General features: G+C 37.0%; 1 protein-coding gene across 1 annotated transcript in view; it reads right to left on the reverse strand.

The window, feature by feature from the left end:
* The window catches only part of LOC122399111 (neurexin-1), a 455,816-nt gene extending 437,461 nt beyond the window's left edge, over positions 1-18,355 (reverse strand). Inside the window, exon 1 of the mRNA XM_043399529.1 lies at positions 18,082-18,355. Within this exon, the coding sequence (XP_043255464.1) occupies positions 18,082-18,234 (153 nt within the window). The 5' untranslated portion in view covers positions 18,235-18,355. The remainder of the gene's footprint in view (positions 1-18,081) is intronic.
* Between the last annotated feature and the right edge of the window lie 436 nt (positions 18,356-18,791).

Consider the following 18,791-nt stretch of genomic DNA (forward strand, 5'->3'; position numbering starts at 1 on the left):
ATAACGATTTTAGATTCGTTCGTGAACTTCGATTTATGTTTTTTTGGTGAATTAAAATAATTTTTTAATCCATTATTCTGTGAATAAATAATCTTTGATCTGCACGATTTGCTTAATTTAAGTATTTATGAAATATTTCAAACGAATTTTCGTTTCCCAGAAAATCCATTTTAAATGTATTAACCCCAAATGCAGAAGATAAAAACAAGCTATGGCATACAGGGAAAAACCTAAAACGAGAAATAGCAATACTAATCAACAGATATGGATCTGAGCATTGCAATCTTGCTTCTTCATAGGCAGAAATAAGTTCCTTTGTTCGACAAATAGGTTGCATCGACATGGTCAAGGTCTTGCTTTTCGTATTTGCACGAATAGGCATAATAAGATCTTGATCACATGCTGTTTGTTGAGCAAAGGAAAAAACTTTATCAGGGCTATCAAAATCTGCAATATTTCTGGAAACTGTTCATCGTTTAGATTACGTACCCGTGCGACGGTTCTGTGCATGGAGTTGGAATTTTTCGACTTCAAAGAGTTGCAAAACTGGGACACTGGTCGAAATTAAGAAAGAGATTTAACTTCTGCGATTAGTATCGCCGTAGCACGCAATGAGAATTGTAATCTCACGAAATATCTGGCAAACCAGCCTAATTTGTGCAGACATAACGCGAACTATTTTTGGAATGCATAGCTATGCAACCTTTAACATACTTGAATTCACTATAATCGTTAATGTATTTTCTAGATCAATACGTTCCACGACAATGTAAGACATTTCTAGGAACTATTGCAACGCAGACAGATTTTTGTGCAGCTCTAAACAGAATAATTTAGCTATAATAATTCCTGTAACAAAAAGTGCAGTCACTGTTTCTAAATATTATTTCAGCGATCTTAAAATTAAAAATGATAATTTAAAGGAAGACAAATATTTGTAAAATATCCAAATTCATTTTAAATCTATAAAATATAGAAAAGTGTATAAAAATAATAATTTTATGTACGTTATAAAATTGTAGAAACTATACACAAAGGTTAGAGTGCAAAATTTATCAAAACTGTTCGCGAAAACCACGAGTTACGAAAGTTTATATAATTGATGCTTTCTTTAACTTTGGCATTCAAATACTAGAATGTTATTATTGCCCGCGCTCGAGTAGTTAAAAGGTTAAGTATACAAGGAGAATTTAAATTCATTCTCGCTTCATTTAGAGAAGATAGTTACAGTTTACTTAACTCCTTTATGTAAAATTTAATTTTTTTTTAAGATTTATTTAAACGATTTTTTACCATTCACGACCATATAGAATATTTATCTAGAAACACACAATTTTCAAAATAAAGATTTCATTAAATTCAAGTAAAATTAAATTCCTTCAAACATTTAACATATTTTTATAAATTCAAGTCAAATTAAATTCCTTCAAAGATTTAACATATCTTCTCAAAATTTAGAAAATAACGAATACATATCGAAACAAATGCAATTACATTAACATTAAATTCAATTCATTAAATTCAAGTAAAATTAAATTCCTTCAAAGATATAACATATTTTCTCAAAATTTGAAAAATACCAAATGCATATCAAAACAAATACAATTACATTAATACAAGTGTACTTGAATTAAAAAACAAAATTAGTTTTCTATAATCAAAAATTGGTTTCACAAATTTGTCAGGCTCGAGAGAAAAGAAACGTGGGTCGGTCGATTCGTAGAAAATAAAAGCATCGTCCATCGATGAAAGTTTTTACCCGCGATAGATTTCAACAACCGGGCGCAGTTGTTTTAGAATAATTAGTCGCGAGATTTAAGATGTCTGCTGGAATCATCGTAAAAGTTTCGCTGAAACGGCCACCATTAACCGAAACTTTCAAGAGCCGGAATACTTCCGGGCCAGGGGTTAAGAGGTAAGGGCGCGAGAAAGCAGTAGATAAGTGTAACGTGCTTCGACGAAAGAGAAAAAGCATTCCCCTTTTCGCCCTGCAACAATCGCGGTCGCGGAATCAATATCCAAAGCGCATCCGCAACCGCAACCGTAGGGTTTCCATGTATATTTCAACGCAAACATTTGCCGTCTGTTTTATCGATGGCAAAATGTTTTTCCCTCCGCGTTCTCGCTGCGTTTCATCCATAAAATTGCTATCCCAAGTACGAAATCAGGAACGCAGTAAAAAAAAAAAAAAACATTTCTGTTTCCTCGGTCCTCGCGTTTATAATTGCACGAAACGTGTCTCAATTTCATCCTCGAAAAATAGATCCACGATCTTATTTACCTTAGTTATCAAAACTCAAGTCGACGAGAGCTCGACTACTTTTTATAATTTAAAGCCTGTAAGAAAGTAGGAAGTATCTCGAAATAATGTTTACGCGCGGGCATCGATTTCAAACGCAAATGTATCGATGGCGTCGAAACGCGTATGGATCCCATCGCTAATCGAGCAAATGGCTAGATCGAACTGAATAGCGAGCGTACGTGTTTGTTCGGTGTGTTCGAATGTGTGACAATGAGGAAGATGGTCTCAAAGCCTCCAGTGGTACGGATTACAGTTCTCCCCTCGTGTTTTATTGAGATTGCGTTGTACGTTTCGCACAAAAGGGAGCAGGGCCAGTCATCGTGGAATGGGCGGGTTCGGATCATTTCTCGAAGCCAGCAAAAGGGAGGAAACGAGAGTGGGAGAGAGAGAGGGAGAGTTACAGAGATCCGGAAGTGCCACGCTCTGGGAATATGGCGGGAATTTCGCCGGAAGCGGAAAGCATTCCCACTCTTCCGCGTCGCAACCGCGGTCTGGTCTGTTCGGAGAACCGCCGACAAAACCGAGCATCGTTCCTCCATGCTCGTAATTCGTCTGCCAACGGAGCAGCGTATCCGGCTGTTTGAAGTTCCCGCTTTTTTCGATCCACGGAAACGCTTAATAGGGACAGTCCCGCCAGCGGCTTCACGAGAGAGACTTTACAGCGAAACGTAGTTCGATTGGTCGTCGGTTAGCGCGTTTTGTTTGCTAATTCATTATCAATCACTGCTGTTCGCCGAAAACCGTTTACGGAGTGATTGGATCGCGTCGATTTGAATTTTCAAATTCACGAACAACCAACAAATTGAAAAGAAATTTCTTCTGCGGAGGGTGTCTGCCTGAGCTTTTTATACGAATCATAGTTCTATTATATCTTTGTGTACTTATTAGAAACTTATAATTTCACTTGTTTGTACCGACGTACAATTTGTTGGATATTATAGAATTGTATTATTGCAATTATGTTAATATTAATGAAATGATGCAGCTGGTCTTTGGCAGACTGTATACAGTCATGTAAGTAACAAAACTAATAAGATTGCCGCGGTCAAAAATTAAAAACAGAAATTTAAGTAGAAATATCGAGAATTGGTCGGACACGTCTGACTAGTTGTATGGACTTATCACTAGAAAACGTTTTCGATGAATTCTCAAAATCTTTCGTATACAAAAATTGATTCCAAATTTTCGTTTTATGTTTTGCACGAAGAATTGCACCTTTTCCAATTGCATTAAAAATTTTCTAAAATATTAAAATAATACTTTATAGAGAAGTAACTTCAAACAGCCATCCACGTTTGACCTAAGTATAACCAAATGAAAATTAATTCTTTTAAAAGCGTTCTACATTCTGTCTTATTTTCAAACCCGGAATCATGTCATGTTTTTCAATATTTAATTTAAAAGTAAAATATTGAAGATCGTATTGCAACTTCGATGGGGTCGTTATTGAAATTGTTTTTTAATAAAACTTTAGCTTCGAAATTGAATTACAAAATTAATTTTTTTACAAGCAATTTAAGCATCGATTCATTATTTTCTTCGACGTTTGATAAATAGACCGATGTCGTGGCTGCATTAAAAATATTACGATTTCGCGAAAGAAAATTAATACGCGACTGTGTTTTGATATTTCGATAGTATTAATATCGTTTCATTAGTTTGGTACAAAATTTGTAATAGTTCGTAACTCGAAAATTCCAGTGAAACGTTGAAGGTTATAATAAAATATGTGAGCGAGCGTTCCAATGAAAATTCTTGTAACACATTTATAGCTCGAAAAAATTTCTTAAAGCAATACTGTCAAGAATTCACGAAGAATAATCCTTCGTAATCATTTTACGTATCAATATGACGCAAACACTGTGTATTTTCCAAAGACATTTTAAGCTTCATAAAGTGAAACGTATAATTTTAAGTGAAATATTACAAAAAGAAGTTTTTCGCTTGACATAATTGCTTTCGAGAGAGAGAAGATTTCTGGGGCTACACAAAATTTCTTCAATCGACTTGCCAGAGTTTATCGACAGAATGGCAATAATATCGTGAACGTTAATCATCGAGATCTATTATATTGCTTGGGTTTTTATCAAACGGTGAATATATGAAGCTATAAAATAACCAACGGTTTCGTGGAACTGCGCGCCATTATCTCGCCCCCAAACAATTGTAAGGTGCGTGAAATATCTATTGATGATGTAACAGCCGCCTTTTCCAGGAGAATATCGCGAGGAAAATGGATTTTATCGGGATTGTACGTGGAACGACGAACTGTAGAAATATTGAAATAGCTCAAGGGACCATTTTTTCATCGATTTTATGCTTTTATACCGAGATTACGAGTTAAAGGAATCTTATTCAAAATCGACGAAATCTTCCCTCATGCACGTTCGTCAATTTTCTCCAAAAAACAGGGGATGTAAATAGTTATAAAACTAAAAATAAACACACAAATTTGGACAAATTAAAAATAATTGCCACTTTAAAAAATATAGCGAAAATCCACTGACTTTAAACGACGCACAGTTTCGATGGTTATTAATATTTTTAACCATTTCCTCGATCTACTTCGAAACAAAAAATTCATACCAGTCGATTTTGATGAAAACCTATTTGAATTATAGTTTGTTCAATGGTCTCTCGAATGGTGTACGCCTTGGGGCTATTTATGGTTTACGAGGCATACCGTTTAATTCATACCGCGTTTTATGCTCGCAGTAACGAACTTGACGCGAGTACGTGCCGCGGCATAAAAATAATCCTGCAATCATTCTTAACACGTTTCGTACGGTATTTGTAAGATTCATTAAACAGGAAATTGTACAAATATATTTGAAAGATCCAGAAATACATTACCTCTAATCTTACTTAAAAACATTTTCATTCGACGCGAAAGGTCTAAACATTTTATAAATAAATGTCTATTAATATAACGTATAAATTAATATACCAAATATGAACTAGTACTCGAGTGCAAATTGTGGATTTATTCGGTAACAAATTTCCAAAAATAAAATTAGGTACAATTACGAGATGAACTCGAAATAATTTTACACGATTCGTGTACCGTTTTTAAAATATCGTATAAATAAAGTAATATTATACATTTCAATTTTAACGACTGGTATGAATGTTTGCGGTAGAATAAATCCAAAAATGTAAATATAAATCGTTAAAAAAAAATGACAAACCGTAGAAACCGAGTTACAATAAATGATCTTGTATCTTTAGAATGTTACGGATTTATTTTGATTTTTATTGAACGATATTTGCACTCTTAAATATTAACTGATCGATATCTGTAAAGTAACAACTTAAACACAGTTAGCATTTTATTAATTCGTGAAAAAAATAGACGATGGACAGTAGATTGATTATTTCGTTAATTTATTACCACAGATACGCGATTCTTATTCAACCAGTTGATCCTTTCAACGAAATAACGTAATTGTATTCCGAAGAGAAAGTTAATCGTACAATAAAGTAAAACATGATACACGGGTTAGATACTGGTCAGAATGGAGTACTTATCGTTCGATTTTACACACGAACGAGACACGCAACGCAAGTCGTATACCCCCGAGCTCCAAGCTTTGCTAATGCTTCCATCTACTTATATCCCGTTTTCGTTCACTTGAGCGAAAGCTTTTAAACACGCTTGAAAGTGGGCGATTAATCAGACGTCGAAGAAAAAGGGAACGTTTCTCTCCTCTCGATTAACGCATATTTGCAACTTCTCGGTCGTAATGGATCCGCAATTACACAAGGAACACGCGCTGGCACTCTGTTAACAAAACGTTCGTTACAACGATTTAATACAGCGCGTGCTGTTCGAAGGAACGAATTTAAAACGATTCAAAGCGTTACTGATCGTTACACTGCGTGCAATTACTTCGAAAATGCGTACGTGAGCGTGTTAAATTATCAGAGTCGAGTAAAATTTTCAGCAAGTTCTTAAACGTCAGTCAACCTATGGAACTCCTGGTCCACTCTTGCATCTCAGTCGACCAACGTTAAATTCCTAGTTATCTGCTGTATCCTCAGTCAAATCCTGTCAAATTCTCAGCCAGCCCTCGTAGCCTGCGTCAGACTCGAGGTCAGCTCTTGTATATCAGTCAACGTCAGTCGCCTCAACATCTTTACAAGTTAGGCTACTCGTGGTAGCGTCTGTACGTTGCTCTAAATAGACTGAAAGTGTCTATCATCTTATCTCCTGCTCCATCCTGATATACTTAACTCGCACGATGTTAAAGCTTTGTTAATTTCTCCTCGAGTGTAAGTATCGTATAGGCATCAATTTGTACGAAAGACTTTATGGTACGACAAATAATGACTCACTTTATGTCACATTTTCAGTATACGTTTTTCGTTTTACTAATTCACACATAAAATATTTTATGTTATACAGGGTCACCCCTGGGAAAAAATTATTTTCAGTTGCAGGGGTCAATTACAATCATTTTCGGTCATTAGACATACCCCCGAAATCCTATGCATTTTCGAGAAAAAAATTCGAGCAGGTGGACGAATTTTTCGACAAAATTAAAAAATTTCAAATCCCTCTGAAAAAATTATTTTTGGTTGCAGGGGTCAATTCCAATCATTTTTGGTCATTAGACATACCCCCGAAATCCTACGCACTTTCGAGAAAAAAATTCATTACTGAAAATATGATGTCTGACCATACGTGTATCTATTCTCCTTAAATTTTTCGGCGAAATTGAAAAGTTTCAACTCATTCTGAAAAAATTATTTTCAGTTGCAGAGGTCAATTACAATCATTTTTGGTCATTAGACATACCCCCGAAATCCTACGCACTTTCGAGAAAAAAATTCGAGAAGGTGTGAAATTTTTCGACAAAATTAAAAAATTTCAAATCGTTCTGAAAAAATTATTTTTGGTTGCAGGGGTCAATTACAATCATTTTTGGTGAATACACATACCCCCGAAATTCTACGTGCTTTCGAGAAAAAAATTCTTTACCGAAAATATACTGTGTGGAAATTTTTCTATAACTTTTTAACGAAACCACAATCAACAAATTAGTATCCTTGACTTTCGTCTTATTTTGGCCTCTAGAATTAAAATTTTTCCCAGGGGTGGCCGAACACCCTGTATAACGAATTAGTAATACGCGTTGCACGTAACTGGCCCAGATGTATGCGCGTAAGAAATGGAAACACATTTATCAATCGTTTCAAAAGTAAATTTTGCACATCTCGCGGCACAGGGACCGGTGCACGCGCGCTATTGATCGACACATAATCTACAAATCCATCCATCATGGTCTACTCGTTGATAGATCATGGATGCATTATCCGTTAGAATGACAGCGATAGTACAAACCTATTACCGATTCAACTTCTAATGCAGACATTACCATTAGTCCGGGAAAATTATTTTCCAATGTGTTCGTCCAATTTCTTTTGACTCGAGATTCCTCGATAAGTCGAAAAATGTTTTAGAGCCTGTCAAAGTATGCAAACGAAATGTGTGAAACATGAAAATATAATACAGGCACGTACGTGAATATGTGTGTCTCTTATAAATATATTAAAAATATACAATAGTGGAAAAATTATTAACATATTATAGTTAGCCGTAATACATTGTCTTAATTACAAATTTTGAATTTCGAATTTATATTAAACTTGTTAAGGGACGTGAAAATTCTGTAGAATTCAGTAAATTTTACGTTGATTAGAAATTAATTTGCAATGACCGTTCGGGGCCCCTCGGTTTCCAATAACACGAAAGACGCGATGTTTGTATCGCATTAATTGCATCAACGGACGAAGGAAATTAATCACAGCTCACCGTGCAAGCTCGCTGAATAATTACATCGGGCGGCGCTAATTGCTGCATCGAAGAATGAAATAAGTTCCGCGAGTATTGGTGGCGATTAACCAGCAACAATCAATCAACGTCGAAGCGAATACTTATCTTTCCAGCAACGATATCCTTTCCTCGTCTATTAATCACGCTTATCGTCTTTTTCTTTTCTTTCGATCCGCGGGCACGCTGCGCGAAACGAAACAGCAGGCGCTCAATATCGCCCGGAGTGAAACTCAAGAAAACACTGTTCAAACATACATAATTGATAGGCTGCCACTTGTGCGCGCTGCATACATTAACTTATCTACTTTGCAGCTTATCGCGTCGCATTGTGACCACGTGACAAACGATCATTGGGCGAAATAATAAACCCGGTTGCTCGAAAGATCGAAGGTCGTAATAATTCTTCTTTAAAATTCTACCAAGAAAATTTTCAGGGGAAGAACGGACCGCTTTCGAGACGGTTCATGAATATTCGCGCGGGTTATTAGACATTACGATCGAAGATCGAGTGTGATCGGCTTGCCAAATCGACCTCCCCGCTATTAAGACGTTTTAATCCCCGGATATTAAGTCGGATAAGCGATAGCTTAAGATTTTTATCGGCGCGCGCAATTTATTACCCGGACAGTCGCCTAAGAGGTTGTATTGCACGAAAGGGCGATACATCACACGCTTTCCGCGTGTATTTTCTTCTTTGACCCTCGTTCGTTGCAAATTTATTAAACGACACCGGCACGTGCCGTTAAACGTAACTGTAACAATACACCTGACGCGAGTTTGAATACTGCGAAGCATCGATCGTTGTTCAATCCTTCGAATCCATCGTTTTAGAACTCGCAGTACTGTTCGAACTTATAGTGTACGTGCAATGAATTTTTAATATTTACTTCTATATTCAATCTTAATTGAGCTCTAAATAGGTTTAAAGTTCAATCAAGTTTAAATTATTAGGTTCAATTAGGTTTGAATAACTAATCAAATGACTGTTTTTTAAATTTTGTTTAGAATTTCTAACGTACGATTTTATTTTAGCACCACTTAACGACTTTTCTTGTAGTATACGTGTTATGTGAATTCATCAATATTCTCTAGTCTGTCTTGCCTAACGCGATTGGTTGAACGATTTATATTTTTTTATATTTTCTATCCGTCTTAGAACACTGTGACAGCTCGTATTAAAGTATTTCCAAGAATTTAGTACGCACTGTTTACTATTCATGCGCGCGGTCATTGACCTCGCGCCGATGTCAACAATGAAACGTAAACAAACCTTGTATCTCCATAACCAGCTGTCCTATCGATTTGAAACAAAAATCGTTGTATCTCTGGAACTAATTACGCTATCGACTTGTATAGACACTCATTTTAAAGGACATTTTATCCCCTATGCAGTGACTGTATCAACTATTATAATTTATACTTTTCTTTATGTTTATTTTGAAATTAACTTTGACTCTGTGGATCCAAAGAAGTTTCAGCAATAGAACAGGATTATAAAATGTTTATTTAATTGAAAATGAATTTAAATTTGTATACAAGATGTTTCTGTAATTACGAGCATTTTTTCGAAAATAATTAAATTTATAACGTATAAAAGAACGTTTTATTCCTGTGGCTCTCACTTTATGGCCAGCAACGAGGAAGTAAACGTCTTTATTTGGCGGTAAGGTTTCGTTATACTCTGTACTAAATTCTCATATCTGACGTGGCGAGAAAAATAGCAACGCGGACTTGTTTTTAGCAACACTCTATAAATTTCGATAAAGATAGTAAAAAATTACGGAGATATCCTCTTAGCATGGAACGAAGGTTCAGTGAAGTATGGCACGCACGGAACGATGTACGATAGGGTGTACACAAGTATGTTCCATACTGCAGCGAACGCGTTAAGAACCCGGGCACAACAAAGTCGGAATAACGGCTAACAAGGGGAGGACACACCTAACTACCCATCGATTTTACTGGCCTTTTCACGTGGTAAATTTACGTCGACAAATAAATGAACTCGATCTAACTGAACATTTTAAATTCACCGATTGGAATGATAATCTCGAGGTCTGTTTTTCTCGTAACAATTTTTCTTAATTTAACGTGACAAATTCATCGAAGATTTTTAACGACACGTTTGGCAATTTCATTGTCCCACTCTGTAATAAGATACACTATTAATTCCTTAAGATTGGATAAAATCGATCAAGCTCGTTTGATCGTAATTTACTTTTTTTCTAAAGGAAGCTCGTTCGTCCGTGATAAAGGAATTCCTTACGCATTCAGAATTTTCATCGAATTCATGTAACGAACCTATTTATATTCACTGTTATCGCGTCTATCTATTTACCCAATCTATTTAAGCGAACGTATCCTTACGTGCCCGTTAAGCGCGATGCAGTTCGCATTAAAGCTCCGATGGCTGCGAAATAGTAGCCTAGCTACGTGTAATTGCTCTTTCCACGGCTCGTATAAATACTTGCCGCGGAATCACGTTCAGTCCCTAGGACATATATAACATGATAATCGGTTTGCGTACGTCTACGTTAACTGCGAAGCAATAATATAAACGTGCAACAATCCACCGTGAACGTTATTGCATTCTATAATACCAGCAATGGAGTCGTTCGAGTTCCAAACTATCGGAGTTCTATTTCTGTTCGATAATTTAAGCTCCTCCCGTTGTACAGCCTGACGAACTAATTTACCATGTTTGCTCATCGTTTCTGGAAAATAAAGCTCGGATACGTTACAATTTTAGTATTCGGTTGTTCAGGATCGTTTCTAGCCTGAAAGTAAAGATATTTTTTAAAAACTGATAATTTATTAACCGATGTTTATTTCTATAAAGAACTACATTCGCTTCATGGACGTTTATCGACGTTAATATTTAGAACTCAACGAGCATTCGAGGACAGAATATCGTTAATCGCACAAAAGAATCTATCGATCGGTCGATCGATAACTCCCACGCATAACTAAAATTTCAATATTCTGTCATTAACAGACGTTTCCGACTATCGAGTGACGAACTTGAAACGTGGTTAATCAAAACATCGATGATGATATTAAAGTGGTCACTTCACATCGTCCGTCATAGCGTTACAGTGTTTATTTATAACGATATCGTAGAAATCTCCTCGAACATCTACGTCCATATTAAAGTTGTCTCGTCAAAAACATCTACGATATTATCGAAACGATCTGTTCCAGACGTTATTAAGCAACTCGTAAACATTATGCTCAAATTTCGTCTAACGATCGAAAACTTTTGTGACATTAATTTTTTTTATTAATATTACACGAGAGCTAATATTCTAAAACGAGAATACCGTAAGCTGCACGCTCGCCATCCCCGTGGAATATCGTATAATTCGCCGGGGGTCGTTGCAACGGGAGTACGTTAACGACGAAACCGGATAACGAAAGCGCAAAAAGAAGTTCCGCGAAAGGAAATCGGCCATTGTCCCTGGCAGCTCCATATTTCTCCCGGTGGCCGGCTGCCAAGTATGCATCCGCGCTTGTTCGTTATTACACCGAACCATTCGAATTTTAAGGGCGTTGCTCGTTTGCCAGCCGCGGTGCATAACAGACGTATCTGCGAACGATTAGATAAGAAGACAAATCGAGAATATCCGTCAGTAGGTACGCCCTTGTTCGGACAACGTAACTCGCGCGGCGGTATAATTCGGCGGACGTTATCGTTCTTCCTAGATCGCCGCGCTCTGTGCAACAACGTCGCCACAATGCACGCGGATGACTCGGATTTATCGACGTGCCAGAAATTGCATTTCCTTCCCCCGTTTCGTCCGTTGGATACCTTCGGAGATGTTTCTTGCGTTCTGGGACCGTTCGAGATTACATTCAGTCTGCGTTCTTCCCTCGCATGGGGAAACACTTTGACATTGCGACCAGTTATGATCTTCCACCCTTGACAACAGGGGGAGGACGAGATCGGTCTTAAAGTAGACGACAAGACGAATTAAATCTCGGAATATGAGAATCTAGTCGCGATGGAGTTCTTAAATGAGTGCAAAGAAACAACCCTTTTGAGCTCGTCGATGATTCAAATGATATTTTGTGGGGCAATCTAAAATATACGACACGACCAATTAAATCTCAGAATATGAGAATTCATGCACGATGGATTTCTGAAACGAATCCAAAGAAACAACCCTTTATACGACACGACCAATTAAATCTCAGAATCTGAGAATCTATACACGATGGAGTTCTTAAACGAGTCCAAAGAAACAACCCTTTTGAGCTCGTCGATGATTCAAATGATATTTCATGGGTCAATCTAATGTTGTATTCCAATAGAATTGACAACACTTTGTTTTCTTAAGAAACTCGTACAACTTGCATTAGGTCGTCTAACTACTAGACTCTTTCTGACGATTCTTTAATATTGCAAGCTTTTTTATACCATTGCTGGAGATAGTTAGAGGTAGAAACGATGGTCAAGTTGCAGTGTGACTCAGAAAGACTGCGAGGTTCAGGATGAGTAAGGATTAGAAATCATGATTAGAATGTTTGCATAAGTAATGTTTGTGATGTGACTGAGTGTTTACATGTTTGTATGGTCGTGTTGGTCATCATCCAACACTAAAATATACGACACGATCGATTAAATCTCAGAATATGAAAATCCATGCACGATGGATTTCTGAAACGAGTCCAAAGAAACAATCCTTTTGAGTTCATTGATGATTCAGATGTTTCATGGGTCAAGCTTCGATCTCTCTTGTTCGATTACTATTGCAATTTTGACAAAACGATCAAGAACTGGTGGAATCGCGAGAACTATACTTCCAATACATTATGGATTTGTTCCATGTTTCGTAACATCGAATGAAAGTTTCGTCCAAGAAGTGCTAGCGAAGTCGTTGGTAATACTGACTCAGCACATCTTGTCTTACAAGGGACAACGTCCGAGTGTTACAAGCCAATTTTGACGAAACTCGACGAGGAATACCTAAAAATATTACACACATGTTTCTTTCGGTAGCAAAGTTCGTGTCTGCGGGGTTAAATTATCCTTTGTCGTTGGGGGTTGCAATTTAGTCGAATGAAGTTAGAAACGACTACAGTTCAAACGAGATTGTAGAAAAATTGCATGGTTTTTTAAATGAAAATAATTTTTTTTTAATATTTCTTGTATAATACTTTTCTAGAAACCCATTACTTGTCTCATTTCCTAATAATTTTCCAAAATAGATTTCGTTTCATATTCACTCATACATTTTCAGAAGAACTACATAAAACATTGCATAAAAGTATTACGTTATATAATTCCTCATAAAGAATTATGTAACTTCCATGTATATTATTTTCTGTCTACTATATTGATTTACCACCCCCATCTTTGGAGGGTAATTCATCGCCATAAATGGGAATTTCTACCACTAAAAAACACGATTGTAATATTATTAGATATTCCATGATACTTGAGTTTCATTGGTGTACAACACTTACTATTAATTTAATTTCTAATAAAATACATACATAAATTACACACCAAAGTATTAAACAAACAATTGTGTTTAGATCAACCCTGCGTTCAGATTTCAAATTATTAATAATTGCTTTATTTATATTAAAAGTTAGTGTACAATGCTTTCGATTAACTCTGAGCTTACATTTTTTGCAACAAATTATTAGCAGCGAGCTGAAAGTCTCAACAATGGCCACCCGATATAGGAACCAGAACGTTGAACCGCGCTCGCGACTGGTTTATTTGTTCTAATTTAATTCGCAAGAAACAATCGCCGGGGGCAAAATTGGAAAACACAGGGAAAGATTGAGCTGTTTGAATCCGCGTCTATTAACTGCAGCCCCGTGTAACGAGCAACTTGTGGACCGGTGCATTATTGTGCAGAAACAGAGCATCGAGAGCTAATTGACTTCCTCTGTTTTAAACAATATTTGCATGTAATCGTTCCGCTGTTTGTGCATAATAAAATTCTTACCCCGAGCAACGGTGATCGGTATTATTGTCATTATTGATGAACGTTTATTGTGTAGTATCGTACAAACTCCATTGGATATTGATTGCACGAAAGAATTTCTCCAACGTATGAAATATTATCATTTCAAAATATTTTTGTTTCGAAGAGTCTGATATAGATTATTCTTAGGTAATTCGGAACAACTTTATGATTTTTAGTTTCTTATGCTCTCGTATTAATAACTCGTTCTAGTTAACTGAGACTACGAATTAATTCCAGTAATTAATATTGCTTTATCTCTTCGCAGAAAAGAAATGGTCTTTAGAATCAAGTTACATTTCGTCCTACTTAAAGTATCGCCTTTCTTTCGTATGGAATTTCATGAATTACTTTCTGCAACCCTTATTTTGGATCGCACGAACTGCACTTAAATAATTACATAGAATCAGTCAGACACACATATATATACAGTCAACGACAAGTTTAATTTATTTTCAGTCCAATAAATTTAAACAACGAATCGCAAAGGTATAAATTGCCAGACACTGTCGTTTCAGAGAAACAGTATTTCCAATCGTAACGATCTCCAATGAAACGATATTTCCACTAATGTAACTTTAAATTCTCGTCCAATGTCCCCGCTTTTACAATAATGATTAAAAGAGCCGCTCGCGTGCATGTGTTTACACGCTAAGCGTTTGAAAAATCGAGCGGACCCTTTGAACCGTACGCCATCGCGTCCAAGTAATAGCGGGGCAAGTAAGTGAACCTGCGAAATCCAGTTGAACGTTAAATTACTTTTGTTTATCGCCGGAATTTATCGACGATTTACACGGCCGACCGCGCTCGAAAGAGTAACGCGAGGAACAATTCACCCCTTTTTGATTAATGCAGGAGAGAAACAAACGCGCGGGGCATTCACGGCGCCGTTGTATTATTTAACAAAAACCCTGTTGCCAAAGGAGAAAGAAGGGTGGATGGGAATTTTCAACCGTGGTTCAAAAGAACAAAACGCTTTTTGAAACGAGCCCCCGCGTTATAAAATGCCGAAACGGTGTCAGCGGGCGTGCGTAACAATACGTCTATGCGACGACTGGCCCAGATTCGAGCGAACGCAAGGAATGCCTATGCGAGGGCGTCGAGATATCGCTTTTGGTAAGTTATGAAATTCTTCTCGCGAGTCGCGCCTCCGCATGGATGCTAAATTTAATTTTTATCACTTTCCCCCACCCTCGGGTTGCGCGTAGGGGTGCATCGCGACAGCTTAACTCATTCGCGCTGCAAATTTTTACGGAGTTAACGGGTGTCGATGTTCCTGAAATTTCACCTTCGATGGACTGTCTAAACTGGAATTATATTTTAACTCTTTAACAAACGTAATAAGTTTGATGAAATCTGGTGACAGTGGCCAACGTCAGCTAGCTCGCGAAGTCACATTTACGTGACAGCGGCCGTCAAAGTGTTAATCAGTAGCTGAAGAGAATTATGACTAATAATCGTGGAATATTGGGCGTGAAAACCTGATGAAATTGCTTTTCGAGACTTGGGGAGAAAGCTCGTTAATTCTTTTCCTTCTCTTTATTGTGTCCATATAAGGGATCAATAGATTTTTATATGTAATTTTTGTAATTTTATGTTAGCAAATAATACTTCTAGAGACTGAAAAAGTAGTCGATAAACATTAAATTAAGGGTACTCGTTGTACCTTATTGCATGTAAAAATTAGTTGAAAAGAATACACTGTTACTCGTTAGCGTACTCTCGAGATATTATCGTTTTTCTTTACATCTACCATTTTTTTCTTTTTCATCTTGACAAACCGAAAGAAAAGACAGTAACAATTTAATTTGACATTTTCACTAGTCTTGCATGAAATATTCCTGATTCTCGGGAGCGTACGACAGAAAATAATTCTGCACCCTTCCTGCTAAAAAAGATATGGATACGTAAAGCGACGGAAGAATACCCCAGGCGTTTATCTTCTAAAAGAGGGTGAAATACCGGATATTGTCACCCTACTAGCTCGGTCAAGACAATCCACCCTACTGGAATTCTTCCCGATACTCCATGAATCGCGCGTACGATCGAAGCCATTCGGGCGAAAAACTTTTTCCCTCCCCGAAATTACAAGTACGTACAGGGACGCTAAAAATAAACTGACCGTTTAGGGGAGTCACTGCACCATTTTATCGTCTCCCTTTATCGATCCTTCGTTACCCATTATTTTTCGACGTAATATTCCAAGCATCGAGCCGCCTATTAAATAATCACGCGAGATCGCGACACGCCAAACGCGATGCTCCATTTTACTTACGATGCAAAATAATTAGTTTGTTTTACGAAACTATATCTCTGGATAAAATTGAAACGAGTTGAGGAATGTCAACGACTTCGTTTAACTTATAAACTATGAAAGATAATATTCTTTTACTCAACTCCCATAGTATAATTAAATTTGGTCGTTTGGAGTGTTTATTTGCTGTATTATTTATCTACTATACGTTTGATTTATAATTTTTTCAATTACCAAATTTTACTGTTATGAACCTTGGAAAATACTATAACTAGAAACTTATATTACTTCTGCAAAGGCTATGTTTGTGAAAAGACTAGAAATTAATCACATTATATTTGCAGAGAAATGAAACTTTTCCTTGCAAAGACTTTAAATATCATCAAAGTAAAAACAATCAAGATTACATTATCATAATAAAATTCTTTACAATAATATAATTTGCAGTTTTATAAATATTTGTTTCTTTAAAAAGATTTTCTCGTTGCAATTCTTTAACTGTAATTCAATTTGTTTTTATTTTTTTTACATCGTACTACTTGATATAGATTATAATTATACAATTAGCTACGTTTTGATCGATTACAAATTCCCCTTCTTCCAGGTACACAAATTTTAATAATAATAATAGGTCTTTGAAGATTAAAGCGTTAGAATTGAGCTAGTAGAAAAAATAATAAAATACAAAATACTATTATTAATCTAACCTTCACTTTATTATGTTCGAACGAGTTAAATTGTGATATATCTTGTACTCACTTTTTTCAATTTTAAATTCTCAATTTTATTTATTGTTTAATGTTCATTCCTCAACACTGCAGTACTTTACAACTGTTCTAAGGTTATAGTACATAAAAAATGACCTACCAAGTTTATCTTTCACGAGCAAACCAGAAAAAAATATCGAAAAATGAAAACATCTACATCCACCTCACTCTTCGTACATTCTAATCGATTATGTATCGATCAGGTCTGCCAAGTTTATCTTCTACGAGCAAACTAGACAGAAATATTGAAAACTGACAACATCTACATCCACCTCACTCTTCCTACATTCTAATCGATTATGTATCGATTATGTATCGATCAGAATATACGAAGAGTGAATGGATGTGGATGTTTTCAGTTTTCAATATTGTTGTCTTGTTTACTCATAGAAGACAAACTTGGCAAGCCTTTTTTTATTTACTATACGTCCTCAATTATGCATCGATTATGTATCGATTAGAATTTATGGAAAGTAAGATGGATGTAGATGTTTTCAGTTTTCGATATTCTTTTCTGGTTTACTCGTACAAGACAAACTTGGCAGGCCTATTTTTATTTACTATACGTCTTCAATTATGCACCGATTATGTATCGATTAGAATTTATGGAAAGTAAGATGGATGTAGATGTTTTCAGTTTTCGATATTTTTTTCTAGTTTGCTTGTAGAAGACAAACTGGACAGACCTTTTTCTATGTACTACAACCTCGATACAGTTGTAAAGTAATACAGTGTTGAAGAACAAACATTAAATAATAAATAAAATTGAGAACTTACGAAAAAATTGATGAAAAGTGAGTCCAAGGTTCATTATAGTTGTAAAGTATAATAATATAGCATTGAAGAATGTAGATTAGATAGTAAATAAAGTTCCACGCATCCAAATTGCCATTTGGGATGAATCCCAATGCAACTCTTTAAATCATGCCAGAAAGTTCACCTACCTTGGCGTCCCGACTCTTCATTTCCTGTCTCCTGGGTACCGTGCTCTCCCCATCGGCGTACACAAGGTTCCTAATGAATCCGTTGAACCTTGGCTCGAAGATCACGCTCGGCAGCGCCAGCAGCGTGAGCTTGCTATTGTACCAGCTGGGCATGCCGCCCACGTAGACGTCCGAGTTCCCGGCCAGCTTGCCGAACTCGAACTCCTTGCCGCGGGACGTCGAAACAGCACTGACACCGTCCACGGTCAGCGTGGTGTTCTCGTTCCACCTGGTGATCTGGACTTTGTGCCAGTGACCGTCACCCAGATCGTGGCCGACGGTGACGATTTGCGCGCCGCCACCGAGATTGTATCTCAGCCTCAGCGCGCTCTCGACGAGCTTCACCTCGAAGAAGTCGTACGTGCCGCCGTCGTCCGTGTAAAGCAGCAAACCGTTGCCCTGCTCGGTCTTGAACTCGAACTCCAATGTGCCGTTCAGGCCCGCGTTCCACTTACGGAACTGAGCGTAGCTGGTCGCGGAGCCCTCCAGCACGAACGACATGGCCACCTGGCTCAGCAACACCACCAGAAACGGCAGCAGCGCGGCCACGCTGCTGTTCGCGATCGAGGAATGCATGGTTCGTTCACGTAATCGCAATCGTCGCTAGATACTGAGCATCTGATTGCTCGCAAACACTGTTTCTCGCCTTTACGGCGACGAAAGAACGCCTC

The sequence above is a fragment of the Colletes gigas genome, unplaced genomic scaffold, assembly GCF_013123115.1.
Source record: "Colletes gigas isolate AHSC1104 unplaced genomic scaffold, ASM1312311v1 Colletes_gigas_Sc00012, whole genome shotgun sequence".
Lineage (NCBI taxonomy): Eukaryota > Metazoa > Arthropoda > Insecta > Hymenoptera > Colletidae > Colletes > Colletes gigas.